Source organism: Salvia hispanica, chromosome 2 (assembly GCF_029641045.1).
Source record: "Salvia hispanica isolate PSC_SH4W2 chromosome 2, Shi_PSC_v1, whole genome shotgun sequence".
In the NCBI taxonomy this organism is placed as follows: domain Eukaryota; kingdom Viridiplantae; phylum Streptophyta; class Magnoliopsida; order Lamiales; family Lamiaceae; genus Salvia; species Salvia hispanica.
The window spans coordinates 5,030,843-5,056,380 of record NC_142693.1 but is presented as its reverse complement, the minus strand read 5'-3'; the positions used below and the strand labels follow the sequence as shown (position 1 = coordinate 5,056,380).

The window sequence follows — 25,538 nt, the reverse complement described above, 5'->3', positions numbered from 1 at the left end:
ATGAAATACGACTCCATGGAACGTAAAGAAAGAAAGAGGGTGTCTCGCTTCTGACACGCAACTTCCATTAAGTTGTGGACTTGAAAAATAACTCAACATTTTTTTTTACTTAAAAATTTCTCGTCTTCAAATTTTTAGGATTATATATTCCACAAATATTGCAATATACTGTATATATTTGTGGCTCATGGTATAGGTCTGGGAATTTCCATTATCATGAAGCAATATATCTAGTCTGGAGTTGTATGTGAGTATTTAATAAAGTAATTGATAGAACTTCGTTCTATCGGGATTGAGCATACCGTTTGTAACAAGAACAAAAAGAAGATAAACCTAGTTGAAGTGCTAGGTTTCAAAACCAAGAATGAGAATATAAGTTAATTCATATTTCTCAATGTCTTTGATACTAAATTGATCTCCTATATATAGGAGAAAATACTCAAAATTAGATTACATGAATAATTGATGAAATAATAGAAGATATGGAATATCTTAGATTGATATGCTAATCATTCTATCTTCCCTCCTGTGCGGCTGATTTGGCTCTAGGTTTTGCTTCCTTGATGGGTTGGGCTTGTGAAGACTTCGGGCTGCCGCTGCAAGGGCCGGCATAGAGCTACGGATGGCTGCACGCTGATAGACTTGTATCAGAGTCCAAGTCCCTATCAGTAATACACGTTGAAACTCTGCAGCAAAGTGAATAATACAAGGAGGATGATACACCTCATCATTTCATATATGATCTTACTGTTTTGGAAGATTTTTCTACTTGTGTTGAAGCCAGTTAGGAGAGTGTGTGCTCGCGTTGTGCTCATGTTCATGCGAAGTGAAATGGATGGGACCGACATCAACTTCGTCATGCCTGATAGATTGTACCGGTTTTATAGAAAATATTGACGGTTGTTCGTTAGAAGGAGACTGAGTCGAAATTTGTTGGAGGAGAATTGTCTTACCAATTAAGCTGCGATTCAAAGTTTCTTGTGTATATGTTTGTTTGTGTTGTTTTCCACTTGGTATGTGTACATGATGTGATTTTCATGTTTTATGTTGGGCTTTTTCCGAGAGCAATTTGAAAGAATTCAAAATTGACTCCAAATTTTAAGCTAGTTCATAAGATTGTATGAAGCATATGAAATGAGTAATTAGAGTTTGAATGGATTGAAGATAAATGTTAAATTAGATTTTGTTATTATAAGCATTAACCATTTTGTTAACTCACAAATAAAAACATTTCATTTTGAATAGGACAGAGGGAATATATTTTATACTTGCAACAAATAGATAATTCGAACATAAACAACAATAGAAAGATTGTTTTATTCATTTTCTTTTATTGCAAAATTTCAACCATAAATATTCAATTTCTCTCATAAATATTACACTTAACAATTGTAGACGCAAGAACAAGCGTATTTTCCTACTTGACCGATTGCTTCAAGGCATGAACCAAATCCACCATTGTAGGATTTATAGCACAACTCTCTGCATTTGGCAAGATCACAACCATTCCTATCTAATATCGTTTGACATCTCTTTTGGGCATCCACAAACTCAATTGCAACTGCAAAAAAATAAAATCAAGAAAATTAACAATGAAAATGTGGAAAATATGACCAACACAAAATAATTGCTTCATATTAAATATGAAGATTTAATTCTAATGTACCGTAACATTACAATCTTAATTACTACACAATGGTATTATTTGCATGGTTAGGTATTAGATTTGAAAACATACAAGGGATTTTTAATTAGTGAGTTTAGCTCAAATTCTAGGATTCGTTAATATTGAATATGGTCACGAGTTCAAATCCCATACCTGCTGGGAGACTTTCGGTCTTAATCCGGAAGTCTGTATACATGTAAATAATGATTAATGATTAATGTTGCCTGTTTATTAACAGAAGGCTGTAAATGATCGAGTTGTGATTTAACAAATAAAGCGCGCCAAATTCGCATTTCAATTCCCTCGTAATCTAATCTTTCTCTCTGAATCTGATCATCACCAAACTCTCCAAACGAAATGAATTCCTTAAAAATCCTTGATTTCTGATGGTGAATCTGAGTGTTGCGCTACTGAATTGATTCGATCACTGCAAAAACCTGTCAAATCCAAGTCATCCCAACCAAACATAACAAATTTTCACAATAGGTAGAATTGAACCGATTTCTAGGTATTTCATGATTATCTTCAGAGGAATAGTGCATTCGAATCATCTATGAAGACGACACGGATGGTTGGGACGACAGATCGGTTTGTTCGGTGGATACGGCGAGATTTGGTTCAGATGGAATGGCAGATCCACCTAGCTTCGACATTGATCAGGTTGAATGGCAATCTATATCCTTCTTCGATGAATCATACTGCAAATTGACATTTTAGCATGCGTTTTGTGATTGTTTTTGAAATTGAGATTGTGTTTGTCTAGGGATTTTCGCGCAGTTGCTGAATTTGTTGATGCATTATGCGTTTGTATGTTTATCGAGGGCTGCGCAGTTACTTTAGTTTTGCAGACTGGTGCCCATTTTTTGTTAGTCACTCGAAATCGAATTAGGAATTAAACTATGGTGTGTAGGATCATACATTTTTCATGATTCATATAATGAAAAATGTGAGAATAGAATTATTATGAGTCATTACTCCCTCCGTCCCACTTTAGCAGTCCCGTTCACTTGGTTCAGTGTTTCTGATATTACCAAATACAAAGTGATTGGTTGGATGCTTGTATCCTCATGCCATTTTATGTTTTCCTTGAAGGCACTCATTCTGTTGAAGAAAGGAACACAGTTAATCAAGTATAGCAGAAAAGGGAAGCCTAAATTTTATGCATTCAGACTTTCTCCAGTAAGCAATTAGTATCACTTTTTGTTGTTTTACTAATTGACACAATTCTCCAACCTCCATACAGTTTCTAGTTTTACTTGATCATCAAATAAGTTGAAGGAGAAAATCCTTTGAATTTGTTTCCAGGATGAAGCAACATTAATATGGTACTCACATGGGTCAGAAAGGCAGCTAAAACTATCTTCTGTTTCAAGGATTATTCAAGGACAGAGAACTGTGAGTTGCTGTTTTCAGGATTAGGGAGTGTATATCTTGCTAATGAGTTATGATTATATTACCTCAACAAAATCATTTATTACAGGGAGACACTGATTAATTGAGAATGCTGTTTTTGATTGTCCTATATCTCAATATAGCCTGTTTTCAAAAGATTTTTGCGTCCGGAGAAGGAGTACTTGTCGTTTTCACTGATACATAGTAACGGCGAGAGATCTCTCGATTTGGTCAGGATTCTGTTTTTTCGTTTTTAACAATTGAAGTGGAAATTTATTGTTAAGACTCACCAGTTCCATCTCCTCCTTTGACAGATTTGCAAGGACAAAGTTGAGGCTGAAATCTGGATTGCTGGTCTGAAATCTTTAATATCAACTGGCCAATCGCGCAGTAGGCATACTAACAGCAATGCTAATGATGTAATTTGGTTAAAGCTCTTTTCCGTAGAGTTATATCGTTGTTGCCATCTTTTTTCAATATTTTCCAGAGAGCATTGTTATGTTCACTAATGTGCCATTGTTACTGTTCTGATTCACATGTGTGTTTTCAGTTGCATGGATTTGGAGCACTAGACTGCACACCGAGTGCTTCTCGCAGAGTGTCCACCGATTCGCGTGATAGTAGCGTCAGTTCTTCAAGCTCACATGTGGGTTTTGAATTTGCAAATATGCAAAGGACAAGTTGTGCAGATGGTTTCCGGGTAAGTGTCTCGAGTAATCCTGGTTGTTCAAGTCTGAGTTCTGGGCCGGATGACATAGAATCACTTGGTGATGTTTTTCTCTGGGGAGAGATCTGGTCGGATGGAGGGGACACGGATGGAACCGGAAAACCTGTTCCAGTAAAGGTTGATGTGCTAACACCGAAACCATTAGAAACAAATATAGTACTTGACGTGCACCAAATTGCTTGTGGTGTTCGTCATATCGCTCTAGTTACAAGACAGGGAGAGGTTTTCACTTGGGGTGAAGAATCCGGGGGTAGGCTGGGTCATGGTATCGAGAAGGACTTCAGTCGTCCTCGCCTAATAGAATTTTTGGCTGTTACAAATATTGATTACATTGCTTGTGGAGAGTTTCATACAGGTGCAATCTCTTCATCCGGTGATTTATACACCTGGGGCGATGGCACCCACAACGCGGGGCTTCTTGGTCATGGAAATGATGTTAGCCACTGGATTCCGAAAAGAGTTTCCGGACTCTTAGAAGGCCTTCAAGTTCTTTCAGTTGCGTGTGGTACCTGGCATTCAGCAGTGGCCACTTCTTCAGGAAAATTGTTTACATTTGGCGATGGAATGTTCGGAGCTTTAGGTCATGGTGATCGGAAAAGTGTTCCTTTCCCAAAAGAGGTTAACTCATTGAGTGGACTTAAAGCTATTGCTGTTTCCTGTGGTGTATGGCACACTGCTGCTATAATAGAAGTTGGTAATCAGTCTGGAGCAAATGTTTTGTCTAGGAAGTTATTCACCTGGGGCGATGGCGATAAATATCGATTAGGTCACGGAAACAAGGACGCCTATCTTTCCCCAACCTGTGTATCTGCCCTCGTTGATTACAACATCCAGCAGCTGGCATGTGGCCATAACATGACAATTGCCCTCACAACATCAGGCCATGTCTTCAGTATGGGTTCTAATGCATATGGTCAGTTGGGCAATCCTCAATCAGATGGAAAGGCGCCTTGTTTAGTACAAGACAGATTAGTAGGAGAGTTTGTCGAACAGATCTCCTGTGGCGCAGATCATGCTGTAGTCTTCACTACAAGAGGTGACGTATTTACTTGGGGACGAGGAGCCAATGGAAGACTAGGACATGGAGACACTGAAGATCGAAATGTTCCCACGTTGGTCGAAGCACTTAAAGACAAGCATGTGAGAAACATCTCATGTGGATCGAATTACACGACGAGTATATGCGTCCATAAGTGGGTGTCTGGAGTAGATCAGTCAATATGCACAGCTTGCAGGCAGGCTTTCGGTTTTACTAGAAAACGACGTAGCTGTTATAACTGTGGAATGGTGCATTGCCATAACTGCATTTCGAAGAAGGCGATGAGAGCAGCTCTTGCCCCTACACCCGGGAAACCTCACCGAGTGTGTGACTCTTGCTACATGAAACTTAAAAAGGCAGCAGAGACAGGCACTCCATCAACTGTTAATCACAAAGCATCTGCAACTCGTCGTTCTGGAGGCTTAAATTCTCGAATAAACCGAGAGAAAAAAAGGTCAAGAATTCTGCTCCCCTCAGCTATGGAGCCTGTTAGGTACCTGGAGGTCAAGTCTGGAGGTGGTAGATCGAAGGCTGATAGCTATTCCGTTGTTCGTGCATCCCAAGTTCCATCCAATGTGCAGCTGAGGGATGTTGCTTTCCCAAGTTCACTCAGTGCCCTTCAATATGCTCTAAAGCCTGTTAACATATCATCATCACAGCCTCAGCCACAATACCAGTCCAATTCAAGGCCTGCTTCCCCATACTCGAGAAGGCCCGGTACTCCACCTTCTTCTACTCCAGGATATTCTAAGGGTGTTATTGATTCTTTAAAGATGTCAAATGATATATTATCACAAGAGATAGCCAAATTGCAGAACCAAGTATGGCTCCTCATCCTTACAATGTTGATTGTCATACTTTGGCTTGTAATTTCTTCTAATATTGTTCGTTTCCATCACATATCCTCAGGCTAAGAATTTAAGACAAAACGGTGAAATTAAAGAAAAAGAAATCCACAAGTTAATGAAATCTGCAGACGATGCTACTCTATTGGCTGCAGAAAGATCTTTTAAATGTATCAGAGCATCGCAAGCCACCAAAACCATCACAGCTGAGGTACTCAATCTTTGCTGTTGATTGTCCATATTCACAGGAGATTTTTTTCATTTTTATACTATTTAACTTTTTGACTAATCCTTTCCAATTGCTAAACAAAATCAATACTGTGTGTGCGCGCGCACGCTCTGTTCACCCCTTGATGATTAGGTTTCAGATTTTTTACCTTTGCATACTTAGCATCATCCTTGTATTAATCGTGAGCATGTATAATCGTTCTTTTTGTTTTCCAGATGAAGGTGATTAGAAATAAGTTGCCCCCGGAGATATCTGAGGGTGGTTTTTTCCAAAACTTGCACGCTGAAATCGAGTCTCTTCTCGAGACAATACGTATGCTAGTATCTGAAGACAATTCTACTTTTCCAGCATATCAAAATCATTACATGTCACAGACCAATGAATTAGCTGTTTCTTCTGCTACTACGGCTGCACGTCATCACAGCTCAGAAAATGGCCCAGGGACTCCGAATATTGCTCAAATGGAGGGACAAAGGGAAGTTACTGAACAATTTGAACCAGGCGTCTACGTAACATTGATCCAACTTGCAAATGGGACCAAGATCTACAAGGGGGTTAGATTCAGGTATGTCACAGGCCAAAATCTATTTGTCCTACTATAGCAATCTACAAACTTTGATGATTTTCCTTGCTATGGATTATGTTTTCTTGCTAAGTCCCATTAACAGATCATCAAAGTTGTGAGATTTAGCTTTCTTGCACACATCAAAGTTGATGATTGTTCAATTCATGGAGAAAATTTTGGTGAAAATTCTGCAATAAACATGTGAAAGAAGACTGAAATTGTGTTGCTGCATTGTCCTTACATGTGAAAGAAGACTGAAATTGTGTTGCAGCATTGTTTCTTAACACTTGACATGGTATGAATTTCTCTATAGCAAGCGAAGATTCGCGGAGCAGCAGGCAGAAGGATGGTGGAAAGAAAACAAGGATAGGCTACTTAAGAAATACAGTCCTAATAGACGAACTAGGCCATCGTTGGAGGCTCTTCCAAATCCAACCTATCATGATAACCCGGAAGCGTAAGAAACAAACAAGGCGCCAAATCTTTCATAGTATATCGTTATGTTAGATTTTAGAGTGAATAGTCATAGTCTCATTCGTTGAAGCGTACTGATAGTAAAGGAGAGACTAAGGCCTCGTTTGGTAGCTATGTCATGTTTCGACTAGACATATATAATTTGTGATAGTTATCATAGTTTCAATTAGTTTATTTATCTTAATTGGGTGTTTGATAGTCTAAGATAATTATGAATTATTCTATTTAAGTGTTCGGTACAATAAGTTATAACTAAGGATAAAATTATGATGGTCAAAATTAACCTTACTAATTTAACTTAATAATTAAAGTACCCTTAAAGAATAATTGCTCTCTCCTTCTGCTCAATATACGCAAATTCCCAATATACCTCTCCAAATTTCCAATATAATAAAATCATCTCTCTTCTACAACTCAATCTCTCTCTCTATTGTTAATTGCTACGCATCTCTTTCTACAAATTCCTAATATACTCTCTCTCTCTATAGTCACCATCTTCCTTAACTCTATCTACTATACTTCTCCAAATTTTCAATATAATAAATCACCATCTTCCTCAATCTCTCTACTGTACTTCTCCAATTTCCAAATATCCCAAAATCACCATCTTCCTCAATCTCCTCTTCACGACCGACAATTCTCCATGGCGCCAACACCGCCGCCTTCCCTCTCCCTTCTCCCTCGTCTCCCTCTCTCTGAATCGCTCTCTCTCTCTCTCCCAATATCCCTCTTTTTTCCGGCGATCTGCGCCGCTGCTGGAACACATCGCCGTAACACCTCGGTTCGCGCCGCTTACCATCTCGCTCAGAACCCATCGCCTCTGGCCATCGTCTCCGTCACAGTGCGGTCCCGTTGCTTCGCCGCACGCGTCGGAAGTCCGTCTCTCTCTATTTTGGCATCGATCTACTTCTCCCCCAATTCCAAAGTTTAGATTTTTAATCCTGCTCAGATAAATCTTGAAGAATAATTGCAAAAAATTTAACCTTTTGATTTAGAAAGAGTCGCCGGAAAAGATATATGAACGGAATCGTCGAATTTCGTTCAGATTGGAAGATTGAGAGAATGAAAGAAGAGAATAGAAATTTTGAGAAGAGGAAAAATATGGAGGCACGTTTATATTTTTTTAAGGTTAGAAAAATTGATGGGTAAAAATGTATTTTACTAAAATTAACTAGGCATCCTGGCATGTAACACAGCAAAGTTGTGGTTTACATATATGGTTGAAACATGTGGGCTTTGTGCGGTCCGGATACAAGACACGGGCTATTTAGATAGGTAACATAATTACCAAACGCACAAATAAACTCAGATTACTGTCTTATCTTGTCGAAACATAGCTACTAAACGGCTCCTAATTGGTAAGAGGAGGTATAGCATACTTTATATTGATCTCCTTTTATTTCACATTTTCGATGTAGGATAATTCAGGTGTGAATATTTCATTGAATATATCTCGTGTAGTAAAACGAACATTTCTACTATCCATTTATGACTTTTCCTTTTCCTTTCTCGAGAAATATTTTTCAAATCTCTTTTTCTCTAACCCAAGAATATAAACATAGATATAGCTAGTCCTTCAATCAGATTTTTCAAATCAAGAAGTAAAAGAATACAAAAGTCAATAATGTGTGTTTTAGACTATGCTGACATAATTAATTTATAAAAGTAAAAATATTAAAGTCACAGCTAAAAGAGCATCTCAAACGGCGGATATCGTGGTAGGACGTCGCGGAAGTCCGCCATTGTGGAGCAAAAGGTCGGACACACCCGTCCCATTAGCCCATCGGATGTCCTCGGATATCCTCGCGACGTCCTACCTGACGTCCGCCATTGTGGAGGAGGTCGGAGGATTTTAATTTTTTTTTTTTTAAATACTCTATAAATACGGCTCTATATATACGGCTCGTTAAATTTCGTAAATTTGAAACGTATAAATTGAATAATTGTGATTTTATTTTCTTGCGGGAAGTCCTACATTGTGCAGTGGGATGGGAAGTACTAGTGACGTGGCAGGAGGTTTTTGTGAGAAGTCCTAATGGAAATTCGAGTGGGAAGGGCGCCACCGGATATGATCTGACAATAATATTTTAGTAGAGACTTAAAAATAATAATTATAATGTTAATGTTCGTGCCAAAGCAATTAAGGCAAAGTCCCTACTGCTCAACTAGCTTCGAGAAGGACTTGAATGAAAGCTTTCAATCCCGCGTTTAAACGTCAGCTTCCAAGAAATTATCGCAATTAAGAGTTAGCTCATCCAACTTTCTTCTCTCTTAAGTAATCCTTTGAAATTTCCATCTACTTTCGGTTTTGATCCCACTCTTCACAGTTCCACTGCAAACTGAATTTGTTGTTGTTATTCCGATTAGATTTTGGTATTCATCTTACCTTTTAACTGACTATATATGGGGCAGAGGCAATCAAAAGATGAATTACTATACCAGCAAGCAAATTCTGGAAATATTGAAGGCGTCAAAGCGCTCCACAGAGATGGTGCCGGCCTTGAGGTGATTTATCAGTGATTTCCCCCAATTTTCTGGATGTTATATTAGGAGAATTAGGTTTTTTGTTGTTAAAGTTTCAATTTTAGGTCATTATCATCTGTTACGCTGTAGGCTTGTGTGAAAAATGTTATTTTGTTTTATGATTTTTCTTTGGTAAATAAAATTGCGTTCTTCACTGAGTGGATGATATTTTGTACTCCCTCCGTTTCGCCATAGTTGAGGCGAAACTTTTCGGCATGGAGTTTTAGAAATGAATATTGAGTGTGTTAAATAAATAGATAAAAAAGTAAGAGAGGGGAAAAGGCAGAGAGAATAAAGTATAAAGTGAATAAAGTAGAGAGAATAAAGTAAGAGAGAGTAAAGTAAGAAAGAGAAAAAAGTTACCATATATAGAAATGACTCAACTATGAAGAAACTTCACGAAATGGAAAAATGACTCAACTATGACGAAACAGAGGGAGTAAATTACAGAGGTTTTCATTTTTGTACTGTTTTATTCTATCATTTGTACCAGAAACATTTATGCTGAGAATGTATTTGTTTGTAGATATGATGGTAGTTACTAGTATTTATCTCGGAGTATACTGTAATATGTTTATCGATGCGAGCATTCGTTCTATAAGAGGAGCACTAGATTTCTTTATAACCGTGTGTTTGATATTGTAAGGCATGGTATTGTGGAAAACATGTAAAATGGCTTGGGCTGGTTTGTCCATTGATTAAATGGTGATTGTGGTGGCAGTGGGTTGATAAAGAGGGGAAGACTCCACTCATTGCAGCTTGTATGAATCCACAGCTTTTTAATGTAGCCAAAACATTAATTGAGTTGGGTGCTAATGTGAATGCCTACCATCCAGGTATATTCCATAGTCCACACACCTGCAAATATCTATCACTTCATCTCCAATGCTTAATGTTTGTCTTGATTTTCAGTCTCTGTGTTTTCTCATACTTCTCCAAATGTACTACTCCTAGTTCATTTTTCAGGGGCAAGGATCTAGGATTAAGTTGTAAATAAATGGCAGGGTAAAGAGAGAATAAAATATTTGGGGTTCAGTTTTGAGATTAAGTGATATACACTCTTCACAGCTAGTAACCTATGAGTAATGGTTATCTTATGCATGGTTTTGAATGAGAGAAGGAAGCAAAAATTTTGTGTTCGACTCTAACTCTCCCACCATGTAATCTGTGCTGATTAACTCAAGGGGAATGACTTTACATTTCACCCGCTGCATTTACCTTTTATTAGGATAATGGAAACTTTTTGATATTATGCTCATTTACCTAGTTCCCCCTCAAACATCTTGTAATCCCTGCTCTTCTCTCTGATCCAATGATGTGCATGTCTTGAGTGTATTTATTAGCGCTGCTTCATTTTCCTTTATTTATATGTATGTATGTATGTATGTATGTATGTATTTGTTTTTTCGTATCTGGCTGTATTGCTCTTCCTAAGTTGTTTTTCCACTCTTAAGGTCCACATAATGGAACACCCCTGCATCATGCTGCAAAAAGAGGCCTCGAGCAGACTGTGAAGTTACTTCTTTCACATGGAGGTGTGTACATTTTGTTGTCTTCAATATTATTTGAGTTGCTAAAATTCTTTTCTTTCTTCCTGTGTCCTTTTCTTTAATCAATCCATACTATTATTGCTAATTTCAGCTAATGCACTGCAAATGAATGATTATGGCCAAACCCCTCTTGATCTTGCTAGAGCCAAGGGGCATGCTAGTGTTGTCAGAGCAATAGAGGTACCTTCTACCTGCTTAATACCATTTCTGCAGAGCTATTCACTCAAACACACACTGATATCGCCTTCTTAAGCAGGATTCAAATAATCTTAATCTTCTTATAATGTACAGGGGCATGTGTGCTTATTCTCTGGTTTTCTGCGGGAACTTTATGGACCTGGCTTTCTGGAACATCTGGCTCCACAGTTGCTTTCAAGAAAAATGTAGGTGCATGCTCATATTACAATCTAATGTGATTCTTTTCAATGAAATCTACTGAAAGAAACTAGTTTGCGGATGGTCCTTTTTGCAGAATGTTGCCCAGTTTTATTCTAGCCATGCAGATCAGTTACTTATTATGGCAATCTCATTGTTTTTACATTGATATATATTATACATGCAGATGGGTGGTTATTTTGCCTATTGGTTCCCGCAAACTGTACAAACCTTTCAAGTTGGAGCTCGTGATATACTCTGGTGTACAGGTTTCACATTTACTAAAATTTACTGATGCTGTAATCTTTTTAACGTCCATTAAAATTCTCAAAAAACGTCCCTGATGCATTCATTCATCTGCTTTAGATACTTGTAAACTTGTAATTTCCTCTTGCACACACCCAATCCAGCGAAATAGACACATGTAAAGTACACTAATCTGTTGAAGCTAATAATGAAGAAGGGTTTCCGTACTTCATGTTGAGCAAGATTTTTTTATATTATGTCAATCACAAAATATCTACAAATCTTCTGTTCCTCACTTTCTTCTACCTGTTTCATCAGGAAGGCCAACCACGTACAATTATTCCACTCTGGAAGGCCAATTTAGAGGAACCTAATTTTAACCAGCCTGATCCTGTGGCTGTATTATCTAATATTTCAAGAAGTAAGTTTGTGACTATATTAAATGTCTTACTATCAATTGAGCTATACTAGACACGTAATCAGCTTTAATCTTAATACGTAGTCCGGAAACACTGGAGGAGAAAGCGATCTATTAAGGCCTGCCAAATGCCGATATGTAAGCACACTGAATTTTAATCATTGTAACTACTCTCTTGGATGGGTCTCAGTCTTGCTTCCTGGCTTTGCAGATTCTCGTTTCAAACTTGCACCTTTACATGATAGTGAGAAACAGCAGCTGCAGCGCTTTTGTAATGCTTGCAAAGGAATTCCTCAGGTATTATTTTTTTATGCATTTTTACTTGGATAGGGGTTGTATTTGAATTTTGAGAAAGTAGACCAACTGCTGCTATTTCAAATTCCTCTCTTAATAATTCAATTTATTGGGTTTCAAAGAAACAGGTGAGGCATCCGTTTGTTCCTTTCAACAACCAAGTCCCTTCTGCTCCTACTGTTTCGATACCAACTTTTGAAGACGAAGAATTAGCTAGGGCAATAAATGCCTCCCTTGAGTCTTCCCCACATAAAATCCCACCAAACATGGATATGTATGTTGGATCTGTTACACACCCGTCCGCAAGTCCAGCCAACATTGTAAACAATTCCAATCACGCAAAGAGTTATGCTAGTGAGGCTTCTGCTAGCCACACGGCATATAGAAACAAATTTGGAGTTCAGGAAGCTGATCCATCTGGCAATCCTGCAACTCTGAATACTTATCCTGTCACTAGTCCAACAGCTCCCGTTGCACATCCAGCAGCTACAGATGATGGTCCAATATGGTATCCATCAAATGACATGAGCCCTGTCCACGCATCTTCTCCCTCTGAGGCATCCACCTCCCCAAGCAGTCAAGAAAATGGCGAAGATGCTTCACATTCATCTTGTACAATATGCCTGGATGCTCCGGTAGAGGGAGCTTGCATTCCATGTGGACACATGGCAGGATGCATGATGTGTTTGAATGAGATTAAGGGCAAGAACTGGGGTTGCCCTGTTTGCCGCACCAATATTGAGCAGGTGGTACGAATATACGCTGTCTAGTGCTACTACTAAAGAAGCCCGTGCTGGTAAGTTTCACATCATTCTGTACTTAAATGTTCTGTGATTTTGCTTCTTTATAGTTTCAAGTTTCATTTCTATTGTTTGCTTGCTGTAATGTTCGATTCTTATTTTCTGTATTTTTTTTTTGCAGAAAATGTGGTTCCCTTTTCCTGCATAAAGAGATGGTTTTTCCATGAGGTGGATATTCAACCTCTTCATAAGCATATGGTTTGTAAAATATTCCTTTTCAAAGCTGTTTAATATTCATGTGATGATACTCACTTTAACCTTAAGTATGTATAATATTTTAATATTTTTGCCTACATTACCATCTCTCTTCATTTTTCTAGACTTCAGCTATACTTTTTCTAGATTTTGAGAATGGAGACAAGTAATGCTTGGTGCAGTAAACTAATTTATTGGCAACTCAAATGATGAGATTACAAAGTCAAATGATGAGATTACAAAGTCATGAAGCAAAAAAATAGAAAGATACATTTATGCTGATATTTCCCCATAGGAAAAGTGCTCAATTTACATTGTGAAATATGATTTGAACAGATGTGGATTCCTTCATTCACAATCTCTTTAATCCATGAATCTTTTCAGTAGCTGCTTTAACATCTCTTTCCCTCAAACATATATACTTTTCTTCAACTTCACCCATCAGAATCCATCCCAGAGAATGGCAGAGGAACTGTCTTCACTGCTCTATACTTCCCAACATTGTTCAGATGCTCATTTTCCAATCTATGTAAATCAATCACACAAACCAAGTCAATATTTACAACAACATCATTAATTTCATCAAACAAAAGTGCTTCAATATTCACCTGTAGTAGTTCCAGTGGCCGCGCCGGATGACCTCCAGCGAAGCAAGCAGAAAGGCGATGAGACGCGACTCCAACACCCCGGGATTGTATTTCATCACAGCCTCCACCCATGCCACTCTCAAGACACAGTTCAATCCCTTCAAAAGAAAGAAACAAACACATTTTTCATATGCTTAGCAAAAAACTATATCATCATCATATGATGAAATCAGGTTCAAAGAACTCACAATGGATGCATAGTAAATGCTTCTATTCTTGAGCAATAGGTCATCTCTGAGCCATGGGTTCTTGGATTTGGCATTGAGAAGCCCCCAATCCTTGACAAAGTCCCAATAGAGTTGGTACAACGTAGCCACGACAGACGTCACCAAAACCACCAGCATCCACGCCTGCGTGGGCTGCCTGGCGTAGGTCAACCTTGCTCCGGCCGCCACCATCGCCGAGACATACTTGCCAAGGTTAGCAAGCTGCTCCACGTTATTCTCATCGAACCATCTCCTCGCGCACTGCATAATATCATAGTTAATAATAGTCCTGTTTTTCACTCTCCTATTTATTCATCTTCAACTAATAATACTCTAATATCGATCGATATATAGATACCTGCATAGCTCTCCAGTAGTAGGGAGCGAAGGAGATGACATAGGCGAGTTCTCTATACATCTTCCCGGACTTGCAAGTCTCGTAGCGATGAGTCTTGAAGCTTCCGGCTAGAAAATAGCATGCTGCTGATTCCATATGCCTCAACAACGGAATCTGTTTCCAAGAATGCATACATGCGCCATATTATAGACCGAACAAGAGAACTCATTCCAAAATACCAGTCTAATTTATAAAACCGGCATGGAACACTAGAGTTCGTAAATGTACCTGACTAGTGAGTTGATCAGCCATGAAAAAATCTACCATCAAAACCTACAAATATACATTTCAAAGAAAATTGAGAAGGAAATTCCATGGTAGTATAAAATGAAATGAAACTATTTTTCGTAGGAAGCAACCTTGTAAAAGGGGGAGCAGACTATGTTGCGGATGACTCGGATGAAGCAGAATCTGGTTGGGCGATAGAAGATATTCAATGGGCAGATCAGAAGCAAAACACAACTCTGAAATCATAAATACTTCAAGGTGTTAGTATTTTTGTCAAATATATGTGCACTCGCGAAGCCAGACATTTTATATTGAGTTCAAATTTCATATGTTGATATCTAAGTTTTCATGTTTCGATGTGAAATTTGAATGTACTATTGAAATGCTCTCGATAGTACCTTTATAATGGTATGTTGTATAGGAATATAAACTTCGACTGAAAAAAGGGAAAAAAAAAAAAAAAAAAAAAAAAAAAAAGAGTTTCGTGGCAACAATTTTCAAGCCATAATAGGTAACCAAAACCCAACGGTACGCCAACTACCATCAAGAGCTTTTCAACGATACCTTTGGATTTACATCGAACTCCAAAGAACGAGTTGTTAGCCAGTGAAATTTGGACTATGCCAATTTATAAAGAAAAATATATATTTTTATTACACTTATTTTTATACAACTAGTTCATTACTAATATTTTTAAAATTTTGTAATTAAAATGTTAATTTATGAAAATACCCCTGATAATTTTTCAAATTTGTTGGGAGGCCCGTGGGCCTCCAGACCTTAATATGACTTCGCTCGTGTATATATGTGATGCATGATTAGGGAGATAGAGAGATATATACCAGCAAGAGGATGCCGGGGATGATATCAACTTGTTGGGGTGAGAAGCCGGCCGCGAGCAGGATGAGGTGGACGACCATGGCGCCGACAACGGCGGTCATGAGAGAGGTGCATATGAGGAATGCATCTCTATATTTGAGGGCAGTGGAAGGCAGGAATTCAAATATGAAGTTGTAGTTTATTCTTGTTTTCTTCCACATCAACAAGTTGCATCCATACATGAACAAATGCAGGCTCACCAATGCAAACATGCTGCATTTCCAAATATATTTAATATCATTATTTCATCACGAATTTTATTAAAAAGTAATCATAGGAAAAAGATATGACCTGACCTAAAAATAGGGTAGACAGTCTCGATATAAGTCGCTTCTGTTCCAGCCGAGTACATACCGCTCAAATGAACCAGTATCGCGTAAACACTAAATAATGTCACAAATGTGCCCGTGAACAACCCTACACACATAAAAATCAATTGAAAAATTAGTGATATTAATAAAAGCAAGTTGAGAATAATTAAATTAGTGATTGATTGATATTTAATTAATTAATCTCACCAACAAAAAAGGTAACCATGTGTGAATCTTTCTGCTGTTGGGGTCTCAAAAATTTCATTGCTTTTTTTCTGTCACTGTTGGCAAAGTGCTGCGTGAATAAGGACTCCACTTCATCCATATTTCTCACCACCTTTGCTTTCCACAATGTAACATTCCATTAATCACTATTTTAATTTATTTCTTACTCACCTCTCACTTATCCCACTAACATAAATTAATTTACATATTTATATAAGTTAGTGGGATTTAATTATTGACTCAATTATGTGACATTATAATGGTTATTGGTCAAAATTAGAATAATTTAACCTAATTTAGTGATCATACGTACCTTATCAGAGCTAATGAAATGAGATCTTTTTACTACTTTGAGGTAGCTGGCTGAAGCTTGCTGATTGGTCACCTGATCAATATATATAAACAAATTAGAATAAAGAGAATTGTGGTAATTTAATTAATTTAATTTAATTTAGGTAGATTTCGAATGTCTTAATTTGTGTCCCACAATTATCATAATAATTAACAATACAGTTAGCACTAATCACTGGGATCAAAAAAACTTCTACTTCACAGCTTCTTTAGCAATGCTTATTTTGAAATCAAATAAAAGTCAAACTCAATTAGCAGAAATTTAACAAATTTTCAGAAATCGTAATTTTAGTAGTATAAAACTTAATATTAATCTTAAAATAAAGAGTAGAGGGATAACAAAGATAGAGAAATGAATTAGTCATAGGAATAAAAATCACTAATTTCTCAAATTTAACTAATGAAATAATACTCCTAATAATCTTAACAAAATTATAATTTTTACTTTGAATTACTAAAATGTTGATAGAAAACATAAAAAGTTTGGTGCCCAAATTAATGCTGAAAAATAGTTATAATCAATCCTGATTAATTAACAATCACAAAGTTAAACGGTTAACTAACAAGATCTAGAAATTAAAATTGAAGAAGAAGAAAAATGAATACCTTATCAAATTTCTTGAGGATCTTTGTGAAGGCGACCATATTCAGCGAACTGCATGCCACAGAATACTGAATTCGTTACAATAATTTCATGTGGAAAAAATGAAAAAATTAATTAAGAGGGTATTCTAATTTATATGGGTGTCTACATATAATAATGACACACTAATTCTTGAAATCTTCACATCTATATATAGTGACATTAATTTTCACACTCAATCCTACTTACTTTTCTTCAAACATTTATTACACGACTTCATGTTTTCTTCGTTTTGTTGGCATGAAACAAAGCATGAAAAAGCACACATTTCTTTCATTTTGAAGATGCAGTTATATTGGGGTGTGAAATATCATGTGTTTCTATCAAACAAAATTGGTTATTCATTTGTGCAAATAAAGTAGGAGGAGTATGTTAGGTCATGTTGCATACACACCTAGGCACACAAATGTACTATATAAGTAATATACTACTCCTATAATATGATATTCCAAACCCTGTGAAGTAAATTCTCGAACTCCAATGCGAATCTGAACTGCTACATTCAAACCCGAGCACAACCCGCATACAACACAAATATATTAGCAACACAATATAATATGAATTGACACAACACGATAACAACATTATAACAGCCCAAACATGATTCACATGATTCACATGATTAAAACTTGATATTACATGATAAAATCTAATTTTTCTGATAAAAATCTAATTCATTCAATCATGAAATTACACAAATAAATTGAATTTTTAAACCTAAATTACACAAATAAAACCAGATATCGTACGATTAAACAAATTTTTAAACCTGATTTACACGATTTAAACCTGATTTACATGAACCTAGAGAATAAAACTAAAAAATATTTTTTGAAAAGAAAAATTAAAAAATAATGTTATTTTCGAATGGGTAACCCTAACTCAAACAAACCCAATCCAAAATTTATGGGGTTCTTAACGGGTCAACACGATAAGACACCAATTTAATAAGACTTGACATGAACTCATTAATTCCATACACATGTATATTGGGTTTTCTATAGTATCAAAAACTAAGCCATATATAGTATAACCTAATTTGACCTTAATTAATAACCCATCCATTGTGCATGCTTTTATACATATATTAAGTGTGTTATTAATGCTCCCAATTTTTCAATATGGGGAATTAGTTTAATGTCAAAAAATAAAAATAAAAATGTACATTATAAAATTTGACACCATAATTAATGACTCCTTCATTGTGCATGCTTTTATATATTGCGTGTGCTATTGATACTCCCGATTTATAAAGAGTAATCTAATAATTCTTGAATTAATGATTTATCAACTACCAATATAAATTAGCACAAATTAACATTTATAACCAACTATTTACTGTCTCAACCTTTTAGCGTTCACTGCACAAATTGTGCAATGCTTATTCTACACATCGACAGCTAAGCACAGCAAACCATCATTAAAGTTAATAATCAGAAAATAAAAATAAAAAATATTGTCGTACAACTAAATTCCTAATTAGTTCTATTAGTCCATATGTTTGAAACAAAAATTATAGACTAACCAGTCCTATCATTTAGTTAAATAGAGGTGTAAAAAGCAACCCATCATTTTTTAGTCACCTATTCACTTTATCAACTCCCCTCAATTTAACCTTTTTTGGCCGGCACACAATAATTGCGTCATATTCCTTACTCTATTTGTAATTATTTATTTTATTATCTCTTGTAGTAGTATTATTATTCTTTTTCCATAATAATTTTTATGACCAAAAGAAAAACATAAATTAAATGATAAGCATAAATAAGTGTATATACCTATAGGTTTTGAGCAAGCCAAGGCCTTTGTAAAGTTCCACAAATGCCCCTCTAATCATCTTCTCTGCACATTGAATCTTCTTCCTATTGATGTATTCTCCACCCCCTGCTGTTTTCTTTGGGTTGTTAACTATGTCCTCCCAAAGCATCGACGTCACGGCTGCGATCGTCTTTGTTGGTGTCGTTGCCGGAATGTCGATTCTCATCGCCATCTTCGGCTTCCCCTTCTTGTTCTTTCCTCTCACCGCCGAGTTCACGAAATTTATCCCATTTTTCTCAAGTGCGGCCACCACTTCATCTGTTCCCGAATCGGTCGGGCTACCGCAATATTCGCTATCCCTCTCTGCATGCATATATACGATCAGTGGCGGATCCATAACATAATATTTCCAATGGAACAGACATGTTTAGTGTAAATTGTTTGTGACCTAGTGAATGATTGAGAGATAGAAAAAGCCTTTGTTCACTTTAATAAGGGATAAAATAGTAATTTCACTATATAAGTCTTTTGTTAAATTTTATTTATATTCTTTTTATTATAATAATTTAAACAAAATTAAAATGAACAATTACATATGGAAAATATGATGACATAATAAGCATATTCAAAATATGCCAAGTAAGATATGATGATGTCCATGAAATCTTCTATGGTTTGTAGTAGTTACTAAAATCACCCACCTAAAAAATTCCTTCAAAATTTCCATATAGTACTTAGTGATATGCCGAGTAGGACTATAACTTAATGGACGCAACGCAACCATCATTATTTTTCTATAAAAAATTTAATACTTTACAATCTACTACAATATTAGATATATATGCTCCACATATTTCATTTTACAAGTTTTTAAACATTTCATCCCTAGACTTCTCTATTACAAAACAGTCGATTGCACCATTTAGTGTCCCCTTAGTCGTTAAAAACGCTTTATATTATTATATTTGATCGAAATAAATATACTACGCGATCTTTATATTTAAATTCATTTATCCATTCAGAAAAAGAGAAAGACCAAACTCACCTGATGAGTCCGAGTTTCGGCCCAAGGATGAGCCGGACCGGGAGAGAAGCCCCGATCCACCGCCGTTTTGGCCGCCAAAATTTTTGCGACGGCGGTCGGCGACGAGCCGCTTGAGGTCAAGCAAAATCTGGAGCTGTTTATTCAATATTCCCCCTCTTTCAAGAAACTCAGTCTCTTTGCTTTTGTAGAAATGATTCACCTTGTTAAGTTCTTCATCTAACATTTCGAAAAACACTTTAACCTGAAATTAATTACACGAAAAATTAGTTTTATTATTAGTACTATACATTAGTCAAAACTATATAATACATATATACATTTACCTTTACAGAATACTACCCAAATTGATCGATACCTTTTTCATACAATTTTCTGTCTTCCACTTTGACCAGCTATTAAGTTTACAATTTTATACTAATATTTTTTATAAAATAAAAATATATATTACGTCATGAACCTTAATTGACAGTATACAAATATCATATATATTTTAAATAATTATTTTGTGATTATAGTACTCCATAATGAAACACCTAGTAAGATACCAAAATGGATAGAGAATCGAAGTGAAAATGAGTTTAGCTAACAAATTAAATAATAATATTGACTAAATATATATAATTATAAATACATACCTCATGTTCTTCGGAAAATAGTTGATCAAGCTCAGTTTCATAAACCTCGTCTTCTTCTTCTCCGTCTCCGGTCGCAACTCTACTTTTGACCTAATATTACCGATTTCCAATTAGTCCAAAATCGAGTGGATTGATCCGATCGACATCCCTAATATATTAATTTCGGCGGCTTGAATCCTTTTATGTGGTTGTTATAATTGTTTCACTTTTTTAACGTTTTCTATCAATACGCATAGCGACAATAATAAACAGGTTTCCTGCTTTAACGCACAAGCAAAACAAAAACCGAAATTCAAAAGGCAACATTTTGTGATATCATATTTAGAAATGTATATCTCTTCAACCTTTTTCAACACAAACATCAGAACGAAAAACATGCATCCCACTTAGTTAAAATTCAATGGAAATTTACTAAATTAATAAAGAAACTTTTTTGTGAAAAGCAAAAGGTTGAATTATATACCAAAGGATGCCTTGATTTTTACGCATTATCTATTTTAAATATGGCAATAAAGAAAATTTATATCTCCACGCAAATATATATAACGAACTCTCATTTTCTGCATTTTTGTCGAGAAGATAGCTTCAAACCGCTAAAAAAGTAAGATTTCAATAATGTGTACATAAACACGGTGGCGGAGGCAGAAAATAAAATTGGTAGGTGCTCGACTGCTTTAATAATTTCCACGTATTTTTAAATAGGTTAATAGTTATTTAAATCATGAAGTTTCGTCATGGTCAATCCCATAACTTTTGAAATCAGAATATTAAATCACGAAGTTCAATTCTCATACAATTGCTCCATCCATGCACAAAGCGAAGTCTTTTGATGATTTTCAAAATGACGGGTTTCACTAAAACAAATTTCTTTTTCTTTTCTTATCCTAATGAAACAATGTTGTTTTCACCAAAAGACGTTGATTTGTATACAAACGGAATAAATGAGAAAAATTAAAACTTCGTGATTTAATATGACTGACGAGAATTTGACCTGACTTCATGATTTAAATGGCTATTAACCATATTTTTATACAAAAAAAGTTAGGGGGGCTTAAGCCCCTCCTTCCTCTTTACTGCGTCCGTCAGTGCGTGTGTGTGCATATATATATACCTGAATAATTTCACGGGCTTCGCCATGGGCGGTGTCGCCAGCCAGTTTTCGGGCCAGGGCTCGAACGGGGTCGAAAATGGAGCAGCCGAAGTCGTAGTTAGTGGCAGTGTTGGGGAGATGCTTTGGTTTTCTTGATAGTTTGATCTTCTTGACATGCTTTTTGAGCTGCCAGTAGTTGACGAACGCATCCTTCCATTCGGGAATGAGCTGAGCCTCGAGCTCCTTCGAGAACTTCACCATGTCGTCGACACGGCCGGGAAGGAGAGGGGGAGAGATGAAGGGAGAGTGGCAAGCTTGAGAATTGAGTTGAGGAATTGTATAAATAGGAAAAAGGGGGTGGTGTGTGGAGTGTTCTATGCTCTAAATTCTAAGTGTAGTAATTTATTTGAGATATATGCAAAGTGTTAAGATTTTTTTACAGTTTGTGAAGAGAAGAGAAGGAATTATAGTAGTTAAAGAAAAGGGTGGTTTGAGATTATTGAGATTATACACTTTAAAGTTTAATGGCCATATCTCCGTTTTCTTTGAGTGTGGGGAAGTAGTTCTATGTAGCATTCCACGTAACTTTCTTTGTCGCATTCTTGTTTTGTGGGATTCTGTTACGGGAAAGTAATCTGATTTCTAGGTTTTAAATTTAGAATATTTTATATGTTTGTCGCACTGTCTTGCTTGATTTTGTAGTTGTTTTCCTACGTTATGCTTATTCTATTTGTTACTTGTTGGATGTGGTTTTAGATAAGTACGAGCTAGAATGCTGGTTTGTTATTGGGGTTGTGTGTTACTCTCTTCGTCCGCGAATAAGAGTCTCATTTTTCCATTTTAGTCCGTCTGTGAATAAGAGTCTCGGTTCACTTTTACCATATATGGCAATAGAGTCTCACATTCCACTAACTCATTCCACTCACATTTCATTTAAAACTAATACTCCATCCGTTCCATATTAGTAGAGTCATTTTGCCATTTTGGTACATTCCATAGTAGTAGAGTCATTTCTTTTTTTGGTAAAAGTCAACACATTTCTTCCCACCTACTTTACTCTCTCTTACTTTATTCTCTCTACATTTCTCTATCTTTTTCATTTCCTACTTTATCTTCATTTATTTAACTCACCTAACACAACTTTTTCTTAATCTCCATGTCAAAAAGAAATGCCTCCACTACTATGGAACGGAGGGAGTATATACAAGTGGGACCCGTATTCCACTAATTTTTTTCCACCCACTTTTCTTAATATTTCTTAAAATCCGTGCCGCCCATGAATGAGACTCCTAATGGCGGACGGAGGGAGTATCTTTTATTCTCGTTGGTTTGGACTTGTTCGCCGCTTTTTGTCAGCTTTGATTCATAGAAAAAAACTAACACGAAAAATAGTGCATTCTTAAAAACAAAGTACTCCCTTCGTCCTGGATAATTCAACTCACTTTGACCGGGCACGGGTTTTAAGAAATGTAATAAAAAGTAAGTTGAAAAAGTTAATGGAATGTGAGACCTGCTTTTATATATTAGTTTTATAATAAAATGTTACTAGGAATGTGTTAGTGGAATATGGGGTCTACTACCAAAAATGGTAAAAGTGAAATGGGTCAAATTATGTGGGTTGAATTATCTGGGACGAAGGGAATAATATAAATTATAATTAATATCATTGTTATGAAAATTTTAATGTGATTTTAAAATTATGAATTATATTTATAATTGTACTATTAGTAGTATTATTTTCTCAAAGTAACATGGAAATTCTCATGTGCTAATGTTTGAAATTATACTCCATAAATCATACTTTACGTTGCATTGTCTCATTGTTATTCTTATGAATCGAATTAAATTCTCTACTGGTCGTTTTATTTTGTCTCTATAAAGCTATAAAGTACTCCATAAAATAAGGTTAATTGGTTGTTAATCCAAAAATCGTACGCAAATTCCATTTTTCGCTAATTTATAAAGTTTGTATAAATATGCATTCCAAAAGAGAGTTTGTTATATGTTAAAGTATTATTATTAGGAATGTTTATTTTCGTGGTAAATTGTAGGAATGAAAATTTAATGCCTAACAAAGTAAATAATGGATTAGCTAGATTTTTTTATCGGTTCTTCTTACCGTTGAAGTAAACGCTTCTTTCGAAAGTTACTATTAACTTAGATTTTTTATCAATTCATCCTATCACTTAATTAACTTAGTAAATTAGCTTTGAATTATTTTATCACTTGTTCCTGTCACTTATAGTAAACGCTTCCATTAGAAAATTAAAGTTAAGTGACGTTGATATTAGGGAAGATATACGAATGAGCCAAAATCATACGAACATGTTCAAGAGGATTATAAAGTGAATGTGCAATTGTGCATAATCTAAATCTATATTTTTTTATGCAAAATAAAGCAACAAAGCACTATAAATCTATCTTTTCCATCACTTCAATTATTCTTTACAAATATAAATTTTTATTCCTTATATATGCTTATATTTATCTTATAATCACATTTCTATTTCTCTAATAGGCTAAAGTTACTCCTTCGTACCCCATAATATTGTCCATTTTAGCAAATTGTTATAATATAATCTATTCCATTTTTCAATCACTTAAAACATTATCTATTCCATTTTCAGTGACTACCTAACCTTATCTATCGTAACTATTTTTTATATTTCCTCCTCACTCTATCAACTTAAAATTTAAGTATGACTTACCACTCACTTAATATTTAGCTAGCATTTAATAAAATTTGTACAAAAAATAAATAAGCTCGTCTTAAGGGAATAATAAAATACTATACGATTTTATATGGGGAGTAGTTGTAGATCTTATATATAGTTGGAAATTTTGCCCGGAGGGGCTTAACGCAGTTGGTTCCGGGGGAGCAGATATTGCTACAAGGAAATTTCAATAATTCTACAATATTAATTGTTATTGTCGAACACATTGGTTCAGTGGTTCTCCACTGAAATTCATCGTAGCTAGCAAGTTATACTAGATTCTCGAATTAAGGAGTGAGCTACATAAATTAATTTGAAAGTGAAAAATGGATAACTAATTATGTTAATCAAGATTAATATAATTATATAAAGATAATGTATAATTGTGGGGATTCCGGTTGGCCATGCCATATCCACTGAAGTATCACAAATGGAATCATTCTATGGTTTTAAAGCTGTCTACAAAGGGAATATTCTTATTTAAAATATTGTGCACCTTTAAAATCTCGAGTGCATTTTAACCACTTTAGTGTAACTTAATTGGTTGTTTCTTTTTCAAAATGTATCACCGATTATTTTGTAACTATATTATTGGAAGCCACCGTGTACCTATGTTTCTTTTTTAATTCCCTTCCAATTGGATTGAGTTATATTGAGGTATACTATTGATTAATCATCCATCTATTTTTCTAGGATGTGAAGGATATAAGGCATCTATAATGCAAACACTATTTTTGTCTCATCATTTCATTTGTATTATTTAATTATGGAAGACATATCTTACTTTTCAAATTTGTTATAATATTTATTCAATACAATTTGTGTATAATTAGTTGTTCTTCGTCGAACTGGTTAGAGAAAACATTGCCTCATCGATGTGGAAATTACAAACATTATATTGTAGAAATTCTTACAAACATGACGCATTTAAAAGAAAGAATGATTTAAATATAGTTCTCAATTGGAAAAAATAATTATAAAATTAAAATTATGGTGTGAAAACGAGTTGAAATGAAGAAATTAGGAGTATATATGAAAATGAAAATGAAAAAAAAAATTAGAAAAGGGTTT

At 35.5% G+C, this 25,538-nt stretch overlaps 3 protein-coding genes and 1 long non-coding RNA gene across 8 annotated transcripts; 3 read left to right on the top strand and 1 right to left on the bottom strand.

Moving 5' to 3' along the window:
- Nucleotides 1-271: 271 nt before the first annotated feature.
- LOC148931468 (uncharacterized) lies at nucleotides 272-985 on the top strand. The gene is made up of 2 exons (XR_016134839.1): nucleotides 272-376; nucleotides 550-985. It is a non-coding gene; the product is annotated as an uncharacterized LOC148931468 (long non-coding RNA).
- A 970-nt stretch (nucleotides 986-1,955) lies between these two features.
- Nucleotides 1,956-7,119, top strand: LOC125201994 (PH, RCC1 and FYVE domains-containing protein 1-like). 2 transcript variants are annotated; one of them, XM_089063801.1, is made up of 9 exons: nucleotides 1,956-2,326; nucleotides 2,759-2,845; nucleotides 2,972-3,061; nucleotides 3,202-3,288; nucleotides 3,373-3,477; nucleotides 3,609-5,645; nucleotides 5,734-5,880; nucleotides 6,114-6,463; nucleotides 6,777-7,119. In XM_089063801.1, exons 1-9 carry the CDS (start codon nucleotides 2,294-2,296, stop codon nucleotides 6,922-6,924), a joined length of 3,084 nt encoding a protein of 1,027 aa, XP_088919927.1. In that variant the 5' UTR covers nucleotides 1,956-2,293; the 3' UTR covers nucleotides 6,925-7,119. The 2 variants fall into 2 exon arrangements, with proteins under 2 accessions (XP_088919927.1, XP_088919928.1); XM_089063802.1 differs by lacking the exon at nucleotides 1,956-2,326 and having other exon boundaries at nucleotides 2,810-2,845; nucleotides 3,147-3,288.
- Nucleotides 7,120-9,059: 1,940 nt separating this feature from the next.
- On the top strand, nucleotides 9,060-13,438 carry LOC125219502 (putative E3 ubiquitin-protein ligase XBAT35). 4 transcript variants are annotated; one of them, XM_048121515.2, is made up of 12 exons: nucleotides 9,060-9,182; nucleotides 9,350-9,442; nucleotides 10,182-10,296; nucleotides 10,915-10,995; nucleotides 11,102-11,190; nucleotides 11,302-11,393; nucleotides 11,573-11,654; nucleotides 11,950-12,052; nucleotides 12,134-12,187; nucleotides 12,261-12,346; nucleotides 12,466-13,139; nucleotides 13,265-13,438. In XM_048121515.2, the coding sequence occupies exons 3-11, from the start codon at nucleotides 10,224-10,226 to the stop codon at nucleotides 13,111-13,113; spliced, it is 1,308 nt and encodes a 435-aa protein (XP_047977472.1). In that variant the 5' UTR covers nucleotides 9,060-9,182; nucleotides 9,350-9,442; nucleotides 10,182-10,223; the 3' UTR covers nucleotides 13,114-13,139; nucleotides 13,265-13,438. The 4 variants fall into 4 exon arrangements, with proteins under 4 accessions (XP_047977472.1, XP_047977456.1, XP_047977449.1 ...); XM_048121507.1 differs by lacking the exon at nucleotides 9,060-9,182 and adding an exon at nucleotides 9,194-9,212; XM_048121499.2 differs by lacking the exon at nucleotides 9,060-9,182 and having other exon boundaries at nucleotides 9,189-9,442; nucleotides 12,472-13,139.
- Nucleotides 13,439-13,511: 73 nt separating this feature from the next.
- On the bottom strand, nucleotides 13,512-22,190 carry LOC125185231 (phosphate transporter PHO1-like). Its single transcript, XM_089063601.1, has 15 exons — nucleotides 21,775-22,190; nucleotides 20,664-20,753; nucleotides 20,029-20,269; nucleotides 19,004-19,346; nucleotides 17,189-17,237; nucleotides 16,545-16,616; nucleotides 16,214-16,343; nucleotides 15,992-16,112; nucleotides 15,659-15,908; nucleotides 14,948-15,052; nucleotides 14,817-14,861; nucleotides 14,550-14,702; nucleotides 14,174-14,452; nucleotides 13,947-14,083; nucleotides 13,512-13,863 (listed from the first exon to the last, which is right to left on the bottom strand). The coding sequence occupies exons 1-15, from the start codon at nucleotides 22,012-22,014 to the stop codon at nucleotides 13,773-13,775; spliced, it is 2,346 nt and encodes a 781-aa protein (XP_088919727.1). The 5' UTR covers nucleotides 22,015-22,190; the 3' UTR covers nucleotides 13,512-13,772.
- Between the last annotated feature and the right edge of the window lie 3,348 nt (nucleotides 22,191-25,538).